This window comes from Lactuca sativa, chromosome 5 (assembly GCF_002870075.4).
Source record: "Lactuca sativa cultivar Salinas chromosome 5, Lsat_Salinas_v11, whole genome shotgun sequence".
Taxonomy (NCBI): domain Eukaryota; kingdom Viridiplantae; phylum Streptophyta; class Magnoliopsida; order Asterales; family Asteraceae; genus Lactuca; species Lactuca sativa.
Window position 1 is genome coordinate 360,803,118 of NC_056627.2, and position 19,510 is coordinate 360,822,627.

The 19,510-nt window shown below is 34.0% G+C and overlaps 1 protein-coding gene and 1 long non-coding RNA gene across 2 annotated transcripts; both read right to left on the bottom strand.

The window, feature by feature from the left end:
- Positions 1-483: 483 nt before the first annotated feature.
- Positions 484-2,643, bottom strand: LOC111902481 (pentatricopeptide repeat-containing protein At4g21065). The gene has a single exon (XM_023898307.3). It carries the CDS (start codon positions 2,610-2,612, stop codon positions 675-677), a length of 1,938 nt encoding a protein of 645 aa, XP_023754075.1. The 5' UTR covers positions 2,613-2,643; the 3' UTR covers positions 484-674.
- Positions 2,644-10,931: 8,288 nt separating this feature from the next.
- Positions 10,932-13,100, bottom strand: LOC111902480 (uncharacterized). The gene is made up of 4 exons (XR_002853814.3): positions 12,751-13,100; positions 12,239-12,556; positions 11,516-12,120; positions 10,932-11,202 (listed from the first exon to the last, which is right to left on the bottom strand). It is a non-coding gene; the product is annotated as an uncharacterized LOC111902480 (long non-coding RNA).
- Positions 13,101-19,510: the final 6,410 nt, after the last annotated feature.

The following is a 19,510-nucleotide window of genomic DNA, read 5'->3' on the forward strand; positions in this document are numbered from 1 at the left end:
ACGCTAACGAAGAAGATGATTCCTATATAAGGGGGCCTTAATCGAATTAAGAAATAGGAATGTATAATCTGTTATGTGATTTAGTTTGAGATTTAATTAAGAAAGGGTTAACTTGATTTAATTTGAGATTGAATTAGGAAATGGTAAATTGGTAAACTAATATATAATTTTGAATATTAGATTAAAAAAATAATAATAAATTAGTATAATTCTAATTAAAATTTGATTTTGGATATTGATGTAATTTTTATAGTTTTAGAGATATACACGTAATATTAAAGTATAAGGATATTGATGTTATATTCAGTTTTTACAAGGACATAATGAAATTTTCCCTTTTTTTCAAACACCTTGATTCCACCGGGTCAAAAACCATTTGCTAGAAGACCGGTAATATTAGTGTGTGGAATAAAAGTACTTACTATAGAGAACAAAATGCCAACAAACTCAAATACGCTTGGGAGGACATTAAGGCACCAAGAAACAACCGAAATATTTTATTAAATCGCATATGAATCAAACATCAGCAAAAACAAGCAAACACTGTTATCAAATTATAGGTCAAATGAAACGTAACAACAATTCTCTTGTAGATATGATTTTCATAAAACAAAGACTTCCACTTAATTTCAAAATAATCATTGCACTTGTAAAAATCATTACTCCACGATCCCTCACCAATAATCTCCACAAGAACACACACCATCTTTAAAATGATGGTATCGATTTAAATCTCTACATACAATCTCCCTCTTAGTAATCCTAGATATAAACTTAATTGCAACATGACAATCCTCACAAACCCGGAGATTTTTCGTGATCAAAAGTCTACTATGAGGTGGTGTACTAATCAACCCAAACACAATCGCTAGCCTCTCACTATGCCTACACACCATCCCCATCTTCTCATCATCATCCACATCGTGAAACACTGGTGTCGTGTTAGGAACATATCCCGCTTCACTCATCAACTTTTCAACCCTTTTCAATTCCGCATCTATCTCATCGGACATAGGATGACTCGTATCCCCCGAAAGAAATGCGTTGACTTTATTGTTGACTTCAATCCAACTACACGCGACATCCTTTTTAAGTTCCCGTTTTGTCATTAGCTCCCGAAGCTTTTCCACCCCCGAATACCGCCCTACTTGCGCATAAATATTCGACATGATCACGTAGTTTCCAGGTTCATCTGGTTCGAGCTCAGTCAACTTCTCTAACGCAAGTTCACCAAGCTCGATGTTTCCATGGAATTTGCAGGAATGGAGCAGTGCACCCCAGACGCCGGCGTCTGGGCCAACTGACATATTCTTGATCATGTTATAAGCTTCGTCTAATCGGCCATAATGACCAATTAGATCGACGATACACGAATAGTGTTGAACGGTTGGTTGTATTTTGTAATTATGGATCATTGATTCGAAATATTCTCGGCCTTTTTCTAGTAAACCACCATGGTTACAAGCCGAGAGAACACCAACAAAAGTTATGTGGTCGGGATTGGCTTCACACGTCATTTTTTCGAACAAATTTAGTGCTTCGGTTGCATGTCCATGCATTGCGTACCCTGTAATCATGACATTCCAAGAAGCAATACGTTTTTCTGATAATTGATTGAAGAGATTTCTGGCTACCTTCACGTATCCACTTTTGGCGTACATATCAACAAGTGCGGTTTTTACTTTATCTTGGAAGTAAAACCCTTGTCTCCAGCTATACCCATGAAGCTCTCTTCCTTGTGGGAGGGCTGCCATGGCAGCAGCGGCGGAGATGGTGGTGACAAGAGTCGCAACAATTGGTCTCACCATCTTTGAGGCCATTTCACTGCACAAAACCAGACAGTCTTTAGGATGATTGTTTTGAGCGTATGCAGCAAGCATGGAGTTCCATATGACAACATCTCGCTGGAGTATTTTATCAAACACCTGGCGTGCGTTACTCACGTTTCCACATTTTGCATACATATTGATTAAACTTGCACCCACAAAAACATCCATTTCCCATCCGGTTCTCACCATATGGTCATGCACATTCCGCCCCACATCGATGGCACTAAGATTCGAACATGCTTTGAGAACATACGTGAAAGTATAATTATTAGGAAAAACGCCGTTATCGATCATTTCATAATATAGAGAAATCGCAGCATTGTAAGGACCGTTCCAAGCATACTCACGAATCAAAACGTTCCAAAGAAAGACATTTCGTTTAGAAATTCTGTCGAATAGTAGGTGGGCATTAGACACATGGTTGCAAGAACAGTACAAATCAACAAGTTTACCACATAAAATGGTGTCGTTTCCAAGACCAATTAAGCAAAGATGTGCATGAAGCTGCCTACCTGGCTGAATCGCCCTTCTAGCAATAAATGTTTTTAGAATATGTTGGTAATCTAATCGAGAACGATTGGTCAGGTGGAGCTTCGGAGGAAGACGACGATGATGGGTGGTCGTAATCGGTGTTGTTTGTGAGTGATATAATGATCGACATTGGTGTCGTGAGCTGGATGAATAATCAGAATCAACGATGGTGGTGAGAGAGGAAAACAGGAGTTTGTCATGTGAAAGAGTCCATCTCTTGAGTTTTGTTGTCACTTGAACTCGAATTAGCATTTTGGCTTATGGTTAAACTAATGCATGCAATAGCGACCACATTGCAAACGTTTGCAATCTGCACCTGTTTGTTTTTTTAAAGGCTGCAAACTGTTAAAAAATAAATGATTTTTTTTAACTTAAAAGACTTTGAAAATAATCATTTTGATGACATTAATAAACAATTTTATCATATAATGAATCAAAATAACCATAATACATTATTACATTACAGAAATATCGTAAATTATCCAAACATCTCACTCCATTGCAAACCCATAAGTCCATAACACAAGTAATAGACAGAGGTAACATGCACCTTCTCGGTCGATAATTTCCCCTTTTTCAATAATCAATATATTTTTTTTTTTTTTTATCATTTAAGAGGCTTAAACATGTAGAAAGTGCAATCTTTATCATCAACACGACTCATCAAGCTAAACTATTTACATTTTCAGCAAATTATACGCATTTTCAGCAACTAAATCTGATTTTCAACAACTATGAACATCTAATTCAGTTAAAATATGATTTTCAGCAACAATAACATTAGATTTCAACATTTTCAGCAAACTATATACATTTTTAGCAAATATAACATCAGATTTCAAAATTTTCAGCAAATTATATACATTTTCAGCAAATATAACATCAAATTTCAACATTTTCAGCAAAGTATACACATTTTCAGCAAATGTATCTGATAATCAGCAACTATGAACATCTAATTTCAACAAATAGATCCCATTTCGAGCAACTATAAATCTATAATAATCTAATTTCATATTTGAGCATGATTATTTATGACTGATGTATACGCATACAAGTAATAATCATTTAATTAGCTGATATTTCTTGGTTCTAAGATCGAAGTTCATTGCTAATTTTCCATATTTTCCCAAAGTGTAATACCTTTTTGTGGGTGTTGTTGTCTGGTTTAGTCTGATGGATTTTTTTGTTATGGTTCAAAGATTAAAGTTGTTGCTATATCTATATGTTGTTCCAATGTTAAATTCATAGAAAAAGATGATCTCGTTGATCAACCAAATTGATTGCATCAAAAGGGGAAATTGCATAACCCACAATAAAACTCATGAATTTTTGTATGTTACGAATGATTACTTGATCATAATACAAAGTTATTGAAACAATGAAAGTACATTGCACAAACAAGCCAATTCCTTTCCATCTAAATTGTCAAAAAAGTTCTTAAAACTTCATTGGTTCTTGATATTTCTGGAGTAAAACTTCTTTCTTGATCCATGTTTATTTCATCTAAAAGGCCCAAAAAACTTATTTTTCCTTTATTATGTATTGATTTACTGATTCAATTCGACACCTATATCTATATTTTGCATGGAAATGAATAATGTGCAAAGAACCATAGAATCTGATTAATCCAGTCATCCGGTATCGATTTTGGAACTCCCCGTTCTTGCTCAGGGTAAGCAGCATATATCAAGGTTTCAACTTCATTCAGGCATTTCATCGAACAACTAAAATGCATGACTTTCTTTACTAGAATGAGCCGACAGCTTCAATGATTGCTGGGTTAAAATAACATAGATATCATCTCCTTCCTCGAGTATACATATCAGAACTGCAGCTCGGTTGGGTCTTTTGGATAATTCGGATTGGTTGGATTGACCAATTGAGGGGAAACTGACTTCCATTGACGAAATCGTTGAGACAAGTCAAGTAACTTCTGTGATCTTGTAAAGTTGTTGGAATCAATGAACAAGATTCAACCTAATTACCATTGCTATACTCACCAGAGAATCAAGAATTGAGGCCGATTTAACCACAAGCGAATTTGGAATGACGTCTGTGGTATTATCAACAACCGTGGTCGTGCATCGTCTTCTCCTTGATACGCTTTTACACCCCGCTCCGAGTTCAACTTAAAGAGAGAAAAGAAAGGAAATGAGAGGAAATGAGAGGAAATCAAGAGAGAATTGTGCTCCCGAGTTTCATTAAAGGAAGGAAGGGGAAGGAAATGGAAGGAAAACTTTCCCTCCTCCCTTTCCTCCCGATTTGGGAGGATTTGAAAAGAAAGAACAAAATGTTTAACTTTCTTTCTATTTCTCTCCAACTCGGGAGCACAAATGACAATTTCTTTTTCCTTTCTTTTCTCTTCTTTTCTCTCCTTACTTTCTTTTCTCTTCTCTTCTTTTCTCTCCTTACTTTCTTTTCTCTTCTCTTCTTTTCTTTACTATAACTCGGGAGCGGGGTGTTAGAGTTCAGGGAGGTTAGGAATTAAGATACCTTGGGCAATATGATCAAAACATAGATATGTGAGAAAGTTTTATTATCAAGGGCAATATAGTTTATTTGTATTTTTTTTAAAGTTAAAAGGATTATAAAATATAAAAACAGATTAAAACAATTTTAAAAAATGTTAAGTTATTTTTTTGGGCAAATACGATTTTTTTAAAAGTTAAAAGGATTATAAAATATAAAAACAGATTAAAACAATTTTAAAAAATGTTAAGTTATTTTTTTGGGCAAATACGATATTTTATATTTTAGAAATTAAAAATGATAAATATGATATTTAGATTTAAGGTCGGATAAATACGATATTTTAAAGTTTAACAAAAGTATATACGTAATTCTTTTTTATTTTTTAAATAAGGTATGCAACAAAGGTCTACCCGTCCGAAAATATTGATCCAGGTCTTTTGACGCATAGACCTAGACGTTTTCCCGCTCGCAAACATAAGCGCTTAAAAATGTTTTTTCTAAAAAACAGACATCACGTTGGTTAAAACCAAATACTGCTTCATATGCTATATGTATAAGCATCATTTGGTTACCTATAATAAATTTAAGAGACTTATTAACTAGATGACATGATATTATCACATTAATATATACACTCATTTATAAAAACTATATCGATCATCTCCGACATAATATCTATATACGTAATTTACGAAAACTAGTAAAAAACAACTCAAACTTATTCAAACAACAAGAAAAACATTCATTGATGTTACTAGAGTTGTGCATGGTTCGATTTCGAGTTTGGACCCAAACCGAACCCAACCCATAAATGGTTGGTTTCTGGTTTTTAGAATCCAATAGGGTCGGTTTCTAGTTGGTTCCGTTTCTTGGGTTCCAGAGGCGGTTTTCCGGTTTTTTGGGATCAACCTATAAACTCATGAGTTATGGGTTTAAACCCATGGATTTTGGGTTTTAACCCATTTTCGAGAAATAAAGAAGAAGTTGAATGCTTCAAAAAAAACACATGATTCTTACGACCACATTTGTTTGTACATAGCAGGACAGGAGAACCCATATCTTTTGGGTGCCGAAGGAACTTTAAAAAAACACCACTTTCCAAATACTTAACATTATTATCCCACCTTCAATACAAAGAGAAGAGCCCGTAAGCATAGATTAACAAGATGACGTCAATTCTGGCGGGAGAAGAGCACGTTTGTGAGAGGAGATGACAACATTGGTTAGTCCAATAAATTCCTGGAGTATTCCTAATCCACCACCAATACAAAGAGATAGTGCAATTTTGTGCCGATATATATATATATATATATATATATATATATATATATATATATATATATATATATATATATATATATATATATATATATATATATATATATATATATATATATATATATATTTGTGTGTACGCTCAAATATTCTAACTAATTATTGTGTGGATATAGAAATGATTGTGGGCCAATCATTTCAAAATTTTGATTAAGGGTATAATAGTAATCTTAGCACACTTAATTATGGTAAATATTTATAACATTTAATATATTTAAATCGGGGGAATTAGTTTCTCAACCCTAAAAACTCATCGATCCTTTTTTCCATTAAACCCTGTTGACATCAGTCTCTTAATAAAATCCAGGTATTGCTGAATTCGTTGTGACAATATCAACAAGTGGATGCTTCATTAGACCCACAATCGTAACAACATCATCATCTTCATTTCTAAATCGTTCACTTAATCTCAAATCCTCCAAACTATGTGCTTGTTTCATCAAATACCCTCTAGCTAGCAAAATCATTGTAAGAAGTAAGTTGCATCTGCTCAATCTGTACAAATATATGTACAATTGTGTATCGACATTTGAATTTATATGTGCTCTATCTCTTCGATATCTTCTTAATTTACACCGATGGTATTCAAAATCACATCTGTTAAATTTTTTTTTTTATCAAATTCAGAGTTGCATCGTTCCAGAAATTCATACAAATTAGGTTATCATGCAATTCATTCTCTCTCCATCTCTAATATTAGATTTTGGATTCATTTTATGTATATATATATTCCAACTTTCGAATTATGTGTAATTAAAGGATGGAAATACAAATAAATCAAAAGAGTATACGATTTGTTCAATACACAAATCAAGAAGATGCCATGTGTGCCATAGAAACCATGGATGTTAAGGTTTTTGGGTTTTTTTTTCTTTACTCTTAATTTAACATAATTTTAAGATAATAAATTTAAAATCCTTTTTCTTGAGTGAAATTATAAAAAAAAAGCATTCATAAATTGACTTGTTTTTGCAGCATCTTGATGGTAGAGTAATATTGGTGGAACTGGCGAAACCTATGAGGGGCAGATAGTTTGGACTTCATCAAGAAGACCGTTTTTTATGCCTATTCAGATTGTTCCTACCCCCATCAATATCACGTTTATTATTCTTACTTGGTACAAGTGAAGTTTTTATACAAAATGTTATAAATGTTAAGTTTTTTATACAAAATGCTGCCATTTTTTTAATAACAATTGTTTTTTTCATGTCATAATGCTACGAAAAGTTTTGTTGCAGAAATCTTGATGCCGCAAGTACTATTAACAAGAAAAATTACTTGTTTTGTTCTTTCTTAAGTCAATTTTTGCATAGAAGGTCCAATATTTCTACATCTTATTTGTTAAGAGTTGTATGTGTTTACATTCATGAACTTCATTATTTGTATGTGTTTTGTTTCATGACCACTCAAAAGGTAGCAATGTTGCTTAGAACAACAATTATAGGTGAAAATTAAGAGACAATTTGATGACAATTGAGATTTATCACACCAATAATGTGAATGAAGATTCTTTCAAAATGACTTACTATAAAATAAAACATTGTATGCTTGTAGAATGTGACAAATATTTCAAAAATGACATTATATTTTTATAGAATGTGACTATAAATTTATTTTATTTGTTTATATTTGGACACTAGTTTCTTGAATATTGTTACAAATAGATGATTATTTTTTATAAATGTTCTTATTCTTCAACTCAAGACTCAAAATTTTGATATTTTTTAATATGTTCATTCAATCAAAATATGTATTCTGTCAAAATATGCAATATGTCAGAACATACATTCTAACAAAATTAATTAAAAAAAAAATCAAAATACAAAATTAACATAATAAAAAATACCCTAAAATCCAAAAATTCATTTTTTAAATTTGTGTTTCCTAATTTGAAAGTAATGGAAATGTATAATTTTACACTTCCTTTAATTAAATTGTATTATTTTATTTTTTAGTTTAATAATATGGATAAATGACTTTCTTAAAATAACTAAAATGATTGATCCATAATCATTCCTACATCTACATAATAATTAGTCATAATAACCTAAGTCTATATTAAAAAATTCAAACCTTAAACACCGGTTTTGCTTCGGTTTCGGTTTTTTTGGTTTCAGTTTCGTCGGATTTAATCGGTTTCTCGGTTTCTTGGTTTGGATTTGTTCACCTCTAGATGTTACATAAACATATCATGGCCTAGGGTTGAACTTGTTACATTTACAATTTTGAGTTTGTCATAAATCATTGACTATAACATCAGATAATGACTTGTTAATGATTTGAATTAACTCTTCCCTGTAAAGCAATGAGACAAAATTATAAAAGAATCTTTTAGTTTTACTCTCAACTAAGTAAACATGTTTACTGTAGAGTTCTATTGAAATTTGATGCATTAGTGGTTTTGGTATGGCCAAACCCGATCTTCAAAACTTTTAAAAAAATCACATTTTATTGTCCCTAAACTTATGAAAAAGAATATATTTTACCTATCGGGTTTGAATAACAAATAATGATAGACAAAACACTGGAAAAAAATCTTAATATTTAAAAAAAAATGATTTCAAATTAGAAAAGTCAATATTACTATACAAGTGGAATAAGAGTACCAAATGTTGAGAACGAAATGCCAACAAGCTCAAATACACCTAGGAGAACCGCAAGTTTGTCTATAACATACTCACCTCATATATATATATATATATATATATATATATATATATATATATATATATATATATATATATATATATATATATATATATATATATATATATATATATATATATATATATATATATATATATATATATATATATATATATACTAGCCGTTTACCCGCGCCAAGCGACGGGGGCGAATAATGTTTTCAAAAATTAGTTTCGAGGGAGGATTAGTTCTTTTGCAAAATAATTTATTACATAATTGATTGTGGATTATTAATTGTGCAACAATTTTTTATACATCACATTTAATGTATAAACTTCGCTGCATTTAAATTGTTAATCGGCCTTCATTTATAGACTTACCTTTAAGGGCAATACCTTTATAGTTAAATATTTTGGATAAGAATAATTGAAATGACAACTATATCTTATTTGTTGGAATCAAGTCCATTTTTTTAAATAAAATTATTATACATTAGATTATGTTATTTTGAACCAAAATTTAGTTAACATTTGAAAAAAAATTATAAATAAATAATATGCAAGCAATATAATATAAATTATATTAATGTTGAATAATGAGTCTGACTGTCCGATATAAAATAATTTAGAGGTGTTCAAAACCGGATATCCGAAAATTCAGATAATACCATTTTAGTATCCGAATCTATGTCTGAAAATTCGAATATATGGAATTTAGTATATTAGGTGTGTCAAACACAATGATCATCGAACCCATTTCTGTAAGCCACCTTTTCTTTTACTATTTCTATTTTGATGTAAAAAAAATATTTAAAAAATGTTGTATAAACGTAAATCAAAAAAATATAATACTCATGCTCATCCCTATTAATCGCCTTTTCCATTTTAATGCTGAACTTGTTAAGAAAATAGTTTAAATTTTGATTCTTTAATAGGTTATATCTCAAAGAAAAAAGTAAATACAATTTAAAAGTTAGAAAAAATACTGAATTTATAACAAACAAAAGGAATATTATTTTTGGTAAAGGGGCAAAGCCTTATTATTTCTTTTCAAGTGGTCAGCTTCTAAGCAATATACATATTTTATAGTTTAGTAAATAATAAAATACAATAGATAGTTACAATCACCAAGTTGCTATTACAAAATTTTGTTTTCTACTACCAAAAAGCATATCATTCCATTTAACTTGTATATAATAAAAAAAATGAAAAGATATTGAAGTAAAAACCGAGTCGTACCTGACTTATTTTGTTCAAAAGAGCAAACATTCATGCAAATGAAATACTTTTTTTGTATTTCTGTAAGAAGGCAGCTTTTTCGTAACAAACCATAGCCCAAAACGTTGAGTACATAAAAATCTTGTAGAGTAAAATATGTAACGTTTATACAAATGTGATACTAAGGGCATCCACATTCCACAATGAGGGTTCAAGGAAAAAACTGTGTTCATAACTTTTCGAAAGCATCCTTTAGAATGATAACCAATCACATATAAAGTGACAGAAATAAAGTTGCAATGTAAGGACTTGATATTTAAGTGTTCAAAAACAACTTATTACATATAAAAAAATTGAAGGGCTTGATATTTAAGTGTTCAAGTTTTTTCTCCGCTATTTATTGGCTTATTGGAATGATAAGAAGCATCTTTGGGATTAGATCCCTCTCACCATGTGATAAGTAGTAGCGGAGGGTACACATTTCTTCCTGAACACCAAACCAATATAAATTATGGATTATTAACGCCAACCATATCTTATATACTCTACATTAATGGTAAATACTATCAATTTGGGACAGTAAAAAAAAACAGAGCTGCACAATTTGAATATATCAACTAAAAAAGTATAAAAACTAAAATTTATTAAATCAATGTACCTTAATTCTCCTTCCCAGCAACACATAGGTTAAAAACAAAAACTTAAAAATAAATTATGGCATTTTGTTTATCTTAGCCTAGAAATCTACAATTCCATAAAAGAACATAAACAGAGGGTTAAATGCAAGAAACCATGATATCCTACATCAATCTATTTCTATTACAACATCATACTCTCAATCTTTTTTTTCTTAGTAAACCATTATTTTTTAAAGCAATAACTGGATAATTGCAAGTAATATCATTCATTTATAACAATATAATAAAATAATAAACTTTTGATTTCAAAGTACAAAGAGGACAAAATGATGAAGCTTTTCATTTTAATCGCTTGCAATAAAAAATGATATTTCTCCATCAGATGTAAAGTTGATAAAAAATAAAGAGGACAAAAGAAGAAAATAAACTTGGGAGACAAATAATTAAAGTGATATGCTTCTGTGATTCTTCATTCAATGATCAGTTTAATCCAAAAGTCCATCCCAATATTGAAAATAGTCAACGTACATCCTGCAATTTAAATACAAACTTTCATAAACCAACCTAACACAAAATAAGCTAATCATACCTCAGAACCTAATGGATTTTTAACATTCAAAGTCACAAAAGACCAAATTTGTTGAAAATGTGTTTTTTCAAGATATCAAATAAAGGTTGATTTAATGCATCTTTGTCCATTTCAATAAAAAAACCCACAAAAACCTCAAAAGAGAAATACATGAACCAGTTGTTCATTATGACAAACCAAGATAACATGAAAGAAGCTTTGAATAGACAACTCTAACTCCTTACTGAATAACAGGATGCATCTATTTTAAATTACCTCAAAAAGAGAATGCATCCATAACTTCAACATATTTCTTTGTCTGAACATGGCTTGGGATACGTAGGGATTCCTTATACGGAGCTGATCAAGAGCACGTTATTTCAAAAATACTTTACTAAGCATGGATATGTTTAAAGGATAAACTTGCAAAAAAAATATCAAATTGACAACAAAAGCAACAAAGCTGGGAACCAACATTGTACAAAAAGACATAGATAACTCACTCAAACCTAAAAGGTTCCTATTAGAAAACAAAAAACAAACCTGGAAACCAACATCGAACAAAGCCCCTGGTTTCTTTTCTACAATGAAAAATCATCAACACCCACACATCCAACATAAAAACATATAAAAAGACACGGAAAACTCAAAATGAACATCAGGATAACCCGGAACAAACAAATTAAAGACACAAACTATGCCATCTTTGCATTATGTATTCTATTTTATAGCCTTTGCATTACTTGGTGATTATCATCAAAATGATCACAACTACGCCATCTTTGTTGTGAAGATAACGAAAGTGAACAATAAAATCTTACTAACTTACTATTTAGAACATAATCAGGCTTCATTTGTTGGAAAGAAAGACCAGGTAATGGCTGAGAAAAAAAGACAATCTTTAAGACATTTGACAAAAAAAAAATCAAAATTAACAAAATTCATTATCAACATAAACATAATCTTTAAGAGATTAGACAAAGAAAAGAATGAACTAACCCAAAGAGCTTGATATGGTTGGAATTGGGTCTATTAATGTTGGGATTGGTTACTTTGAGATTAGAAGGATGGAATATTGGAATTGTCATCCCCATGCTTGTTGAATCGTTTGCATATGGATCATCCACAATATGCTAAGGGCACCTTCACATCAACCATTATTTTCCATGGATTTTTACTGTTCCTTTCCTATCTATTTACTTCATCATTAACCTGTAAATGGGAGGAATGGAAATTGGACACTGGGGTAAATTTACAGACTTAACGCACCATGGTAGAAAAGCAAGGTAGATCCATCATACATCACTTCTTTTTTCCCTGGTTAAGTTTAAGATGAACAAATCAGAAATTGGTGTTTAAAAGGTTGTTAATAGCCTCATCTGCATGCTTTTCTACATAATATAACCTCCAACAAACTAAACCCATAAATTAACCAACCCAAATTGAAGAATTTAGCAAAAGTCATGGATTTGAATATTATTAGGAACGTGTGATTAGAGTTGAATGTGTACCTATTATCGAGGGTTTATACTCCCAAAAGATCGTTGTGGTTTGCTAAGAATCGAACGAAAAGGTTGACTTCCAGGGCCGCGGCATTGACCAGAGGGTGGTTGATCGTGGCAGCGGGATAGGGTTAGGGTTACTCGTCTTGATAGAAGGTAGAAGTGGCAGACACCGGTGACGGAAAAGGTGGACTTCCAGGGCATCGATTCTGTCTTTGGTGGAGACAGGTGGTGGTACGCTGCTCGTGTGTGATGTTGCCGGGAGTCAGGGAAGAACACGTTACGTCGTGAGGGTGAAGAGATAAAGAGAGAAAGATGAGATTTGGTTTGATGGCGGTTGTCGTGTGCGAGATTAGGGTAATATACCGTGTAATAGGTATATCATGTACATAATATTATTGTAAATTATGCAGTAGGTATTGTACCTCTTAATTTTCAAGAAATAGGCAATATGTTTAATAATATATATATATATATATATATATATATATATATATATATATATATATATATATATAGAGAGAGAGAGAGAGAGAGAGAGAGAGAGCCACAATATTTGTTAATAGGGTGCTTAACCCATCAAGTCAAAAAAGAAAGAGCCATATATAGTAATCTTTAAAATCTTAAAAAAAAAAAAAAGTAAGCATATATCGTGACTACATTAACACCCCGTTCCCGAGCTGTAGAAAAGATAAGAGAAGAGAAAATAAAGTAAGGAGAGAAAAGAAAGGAAACAGAATTCGTCTTTTGTGTTCCCGAGTTGGAGAGAAGTGGAAGGAAAATTAAACATATTGTTCTTTCTCTTCAAATCCTTCCAAATTGGAAGGAAGGTTAGGAGGGAAAGTGATCCTTCCATTTCCTTCCTTTAATGAAACTCAGGAACACCAATTTGTTTAACTTTCCTCTCAGTTCCACTCATTTCTTTTCTTTTCTCTCCTTAAAATGAACTTGGGAACGAGGTGTAAGCAAGACCCATAAAGCAACAATACGTGCAAATCCAAATCCAAATCCAATAAGGGCAATTTGATCTTTTGGTTTACGGTTCAAATGTATATAAGAAGAAAAAAATAATAATAATAACACAATAGTCCTACAATGTTTTTGGTTTTGGTTGAATCACACCATTAACTTAATTTCTTGCTTTTTAAGGGAATAAAGTACATTGTTGGGTCTATTTGGCCATTTTGTAAGATATAAAGGGGTAACGTGGTTACCCCTTGCCATGTCATTTAATGAAATGTTACTCTCTCTCTCTCTCTCTCTCTCTCTCTCTCTCTCTCTCTCAAGAACATGCAGTCAAGACACTCCATTTTTTAGGTTTGTTTTACAAAATAAACATCCACACTCATGAATCTAAAATCGTTTTTCGGACTGAAAAAACGCAGAAATCAAAATGAAATCATTATTCTTCAAACCGTTTTTGAAAAAAAAAATAAAACCCTAGAGTAGGAGGTAGCCGAAGGATGATGAAGTTCGATATCTTCTAGCAATGGTGGTGGCACAAACATGCCACGACATCTTGAATCCAGTTAAAATATCTTCTGTCACACACCCATAAATCCATCCAATCTACTTATACACAAAACAACTAAGAACAAGATTATTGCTTTTTCGGTGACCATGTACAACAATATTTGGGAATCCAGAAGGGTGAAATTACCTCTTTACCCCAGTCGGTTTTATCTTCATAACCACATCTAATATCATGTATTGCTTGCTTCGAAAGGTTAACATTTGCAACTCTCTATCATCATCATTACCTTTCAAAAACAAAGAGTTTGGTTCTAAATCAACCTTCGTTAAAATGTAGGATCATATCCATACATAACTCATCGATTGAAACAACAACTAGTCCCCAAGTGAACCGGCCCCTGAATCCCATCCATGCCTTTCAGGTTAATCTATACAAAATATAAATGTAAAAATTTGATTTTTGAAATCCCAACAAGATCGAAATTTGAATTTGAAAAGTTTTAAGTTTGACTCTGTAAAATTAATAAGCACACATCGAAGAAGAGGATATTATAATTACTATATCGATCATTTAAATCAATCCCAACATATCAATTATCTTTCCATAAGCACCACAAGATGTCGTAAGAAAGAAACATGGATTCATCATCTTTATTGTAACGCCTCGATTCTCAGGTATTGAATTATGTTGAATCTTTTTGGTCTTTGGGTCTACTCAACGAGTTGGTTGCTCTACTCGTCGAGTAGCGGCGGGTTGGTCCACGTGTTTTAGTGACCTACCATCGAGTCCAAGAAGGGACTCAACGAGTAGGAGCTGGCAGATGAAACCCTAAATCCCGGAGTTTTGCACCCTATTTAAAGAATCATATGCCTCCTTTGGCCTCTTTACAGCCCCTTGTGAGTCACGAAAACCCTAATTTGTGTGGTGATTCGTTCTTGTGTGTTTTAAGCTTTGGAAAGGGAATCCTTGGAAAGAAGAGCTTGGAGGGCAATGTTGGATTAATGTCTAAGTCCATAACTATAATTGGTAAGACTTGACCTGACCCGGCATGGTCCATTTGGGTTGCATGGCATCGGGACAATTGGATTGACAAGATGAGGAAAAAGGATACTAGTGATTTATATAAATATATTATAAGTTCTAATATATTAATATATAATCATATTATTTAATTAGTATTGATCGGGAATTAATTTGTATTTAATTAAGTGATCAAAAGGAACTAATTAAATATGGACTCTAAGATATATGTGTGTGATGGGCCAAGTTCATTTAGGTTGGGCTAAGCTTTCATGGATAGTCCACGGAGTGTTTAATCCATGGATCATATGAAATGAAAGGTCATGGGTATTAGGGTTTAACCTTAATCTCCACACTATATAAAGATGTCCTTGGTTGGTGAAATGTGGACTAGTGTGTGTACAAAAAAGGGCAAGGCCGATTTCACCAGAGAGAACCAAAGTATCCTTATTCTCAAGGTTATTCCAAGTGTTCATGGTGTTGTGTGAACCATTTGAGGTGTCACACTTCGGTAACTAGGCACTCAAGCTTCATGAAGACAAGTTACATCAAAAAGGTATGTATTCTAACTTGTTATATTACCCAAGTATCAAAAGATTGTATGCTAGATAGGGTAATACCTTGGATATTCGTATTTGTATGTATAATAGAGAAAATATAGATCCAAGGTATTTAGGGTTGCATGTACACTTAGGAGTGTTAGAATGCTCAAAACCCAACATGCAAGAGGCTAGTAGCAAAGAAAGTGTGGGGAATCAGAAATCTACCTCTGTTAGCATCATTTAAAGGTATCAAGTCGCCACCTTTACCTCATTTCTTTCTAGACATCTTTTGGGTGAGATTTAGGGTTATTTTGGCTTGGGTATGATGATATTGTGGTGTATGAGCTAGATCTGAAGATGTAACTTCAGATCTGGACCCTTCTTGGGTTTTAGGTTCATAAAGTTCGAGCTTGGTCACATATGAAGCCTCCCTTGAGTGTAAAGCCCCTTTGTAAGCTTAGATTTGTCATTTAGAGCCTTTTTAACCATGCATGAACGTAAAGTTTGCAAATTTACGTGACAAGCAAGCCTAGGGAAGTTGGATCTGCAATTTGGGGCCTTGGCATGGCTTAAAAAGTGTCTACATGGTTAAGGGACTGAAGGGACTCGACGAGTCGCACAGTCGACTCGGCGAGTCATATAAAGATGGGCATCGAACTCGACGGGTTGGATGAACAACTCGGCGAGTCCGATGAAGATTGTCATAGACTCGACGACTTGGATGAACAACTCGGCGAGTCGGTTAAGGTTCCCCCAATTGATGGATGTGTGTGAACTTGTCGAGTTGCAAGGAGGAAAAGCCCGACGAGTGGCCTTAGAGCTTCGATCGCGAACCTTAGGAGCTCGACGAGTGGATGAGTAGTCAAGGAACTCGACAAGTAGTCGAGGATACTCGGCGAGTCAAGGTCAACACGGACTGTTGACCTTGACTGTTGACTTTTACTTTGACCAGGGGTTGACTAGTTAACTTATGGGGTACCTTGAAAGGTTGGGAACTTACGAGTATGGTTATATTATGATAATAGGTGGTGGAGTTTGTGGCAGTGATCTGAGAGTTGGAGTTTATCTACAGAGTCGACATTTGTGAGGTGAGTTATCCTTACTATACTAAGGCGTCTAAGGCACCAAGGTCGGCTCATTGGATATGTGATCCTAGCAGTGTTAGATGTTGAGTGTGAGTTAGCGTTGCATGTTAGTGGTTATGCCAGTTAGGTGGGCATGTAGGACTACCTGTGTTATTATATGTTATCCGCATGCTCAGTAGTTATGTCATTATATGTTGATATGTTATGTGGGATGGGTTGAGGTGAGACTGCTTCGTGCGGTAATCCAACAAACCTGGGAGCATTCCAGTTACGGGCTAAGGGAGACTCGTACTGTGGGCTCGATGGCAAGCCATATGTGAGCTGTGGGCCGGAAGCAATCCAGACTCACACTGTAGGCCAGGGGGTCATCCAGTCTATTAAGTTATGGACCCATTACATGCTGTTCAATTTGTTATGTTATGATGTTGCTGATATGGTTATGTGGATTGTATGGGTATCAGTATTTTGGGGGAGCTCACTAAGCTTCCAGGATTACAGTTTCAATTTGTTGTTTCAGGTACATCAGGTGATCGTGGCAAGGTAAATGCGTGATCGTATCGCTCCTCGTTTTGATGATTTTGTTTCTAGGATACTCTGATATAAATAGTTTGGAAACATGTTTTGTAATAACTATTGAATTTGAAAAGCATTTTTAAATTTTAAAATTGGCTTGAATTTTAATGGGTGTTACAAGTTGGTATCAGAGCCTTGGTTTGAGTGAATTGGAGGAACATTCGTGTGAGTCCAGTCTCAAATCAAGGGAAGGTTTCCAAAATGATTTCTAAAATGGTTTTCAAAATAAGTACAGGAGGAGGCAGGGCGTATGATCAGCCGAAGCCAGTAAATGGACCCCAAAATACCATACAGTTATTTGATTATGTGGTATGTTAAAACAGCATGCTAGCACTAGGATAGGGATCTTCAGGAATTGCATGATAGAATTGTCTGATTACATGATGCCTGCTAGCCTAGGGTTTTCCTTATATGAGATTGACATCATTATTGTAGTTACTTGTGTATGCATCATGGTCGTATATAATCAAAATCTTATAGCCTGAGAATGTTTAATTCGACCTTAGGGTAGGATCGGATATTTGAAAGTCTATAGGGTCCAGTGTTATGTATGGCTAGCATACACTAGCACTGCAGGGTTGATGGAAGTTTCATGGATGGATGGGTAGTGAGAGACCGTGAGGCCAGTCGTGCGATAGTTTAGCATTCCTTTAGGAATGAGGGTTGTGCGCTAGCTATGATATGTATGTTGTTAGGGTGTTGTGGTGATACTTGAGACAAATATGGGTAGGTGTGGAAGGTAGTATGGGTCCGTACTACTGAAAGCACAGGACTCATACGCGTAGCAAGGAAGCCACAACCTGTCACACCCCAAAACCAAGAACGGCGGAAACATTCTGGGGCGGAGGAAGTCATGTATAGTATCACAACAATGAAAATTAGTAAACAAGCAACAACATCATCCATTGCATTAATAATATAATTATTTTACAAGTGTGTTCTGTCAGATTCTGATAAACACTAAAGCATAAATCAAAATGAAAGATGCGTCTTGATCGAGCACCATCTTCCCTGAACCTGTTTTTGTAACAAGCAACAACATCATCCATTGCATTAATAGCATCATTCTTGCAGAGACGGCTGCCGTCGCAGCTGCATCAGCTGTAAACAGCGGTAGGAGGAGGTGGAGCTAGACGGGGTTTCCAGTACCGGGACTTCGATAACACCAAGCCCCCGACATTTGATGGTACTCAGGATGCGATTAGAGCTATGAGGTGGTTAAAGTCGTACAAGTTTCTGTAATTTGCGAGGAGTTCTGAATGAACTATGACAGTAGGTCTGTAAGACCTAGAATTTGGCGAATGTCTGTCGGCGTCTCATGTGTCGACAAATTTCTCAACGGTTTTGACAAATTGTAAGAGTACTCAAAATGTCCCACCTCACTAACAGTGTGTCATAGAAATTTGACTCTTCAATTTCAAAACTCGTGCCTAGAGAACTTTGCGAAAAGTACCTCTGAAGGTAATGTTTCCATGGGTTTCTTTTTACTACGAGGGTAGATAAGTAAGTCATTACATGGAGAAATGACGAACTGATCCAAGTAACAAAGACGTACCCTACTCATTTAGCTCATGAAAACTATGGGCGTATTGGTCCTATCTGAAGGGTATCACTACGGACTCGAAGTGTCCGCATCGAGTTCGGAAGATAGTCTTCTGGATATCCTTCCCTAACACTTGAACTGGTGATATTCGGATCTCAGATCCATTTCTAAAGGTAATTCTTTCCTTGCGTTTGCTCAACCATTTCATCTATGCGAGGCAAAGATAACGATTTCTAATGAAAAATCTTGACGGAGTCCTCGATATCCGAGGTACACACGATGCCATATGTCGATCTCTCGAAGAATAAGACCGGAGTTCTCCAGGGTGAGAAGCCTAGTCTTCTAATTCTTTTTCTGTGTAGTTCGTTAAGTTGTCCGGGCTGTTCTTGTATCTCCAGAGGTGTTTAGGCTATAGGGCAATCTGTTTAAAGGAGTCGTACTGGGTTCTAAGTTTGTTCTCATGACGATGCGATTACTCGTAGGCTTAGGCAGTTCTCCATCCTGAAGTTCATATTAGAATTCATACATGTTT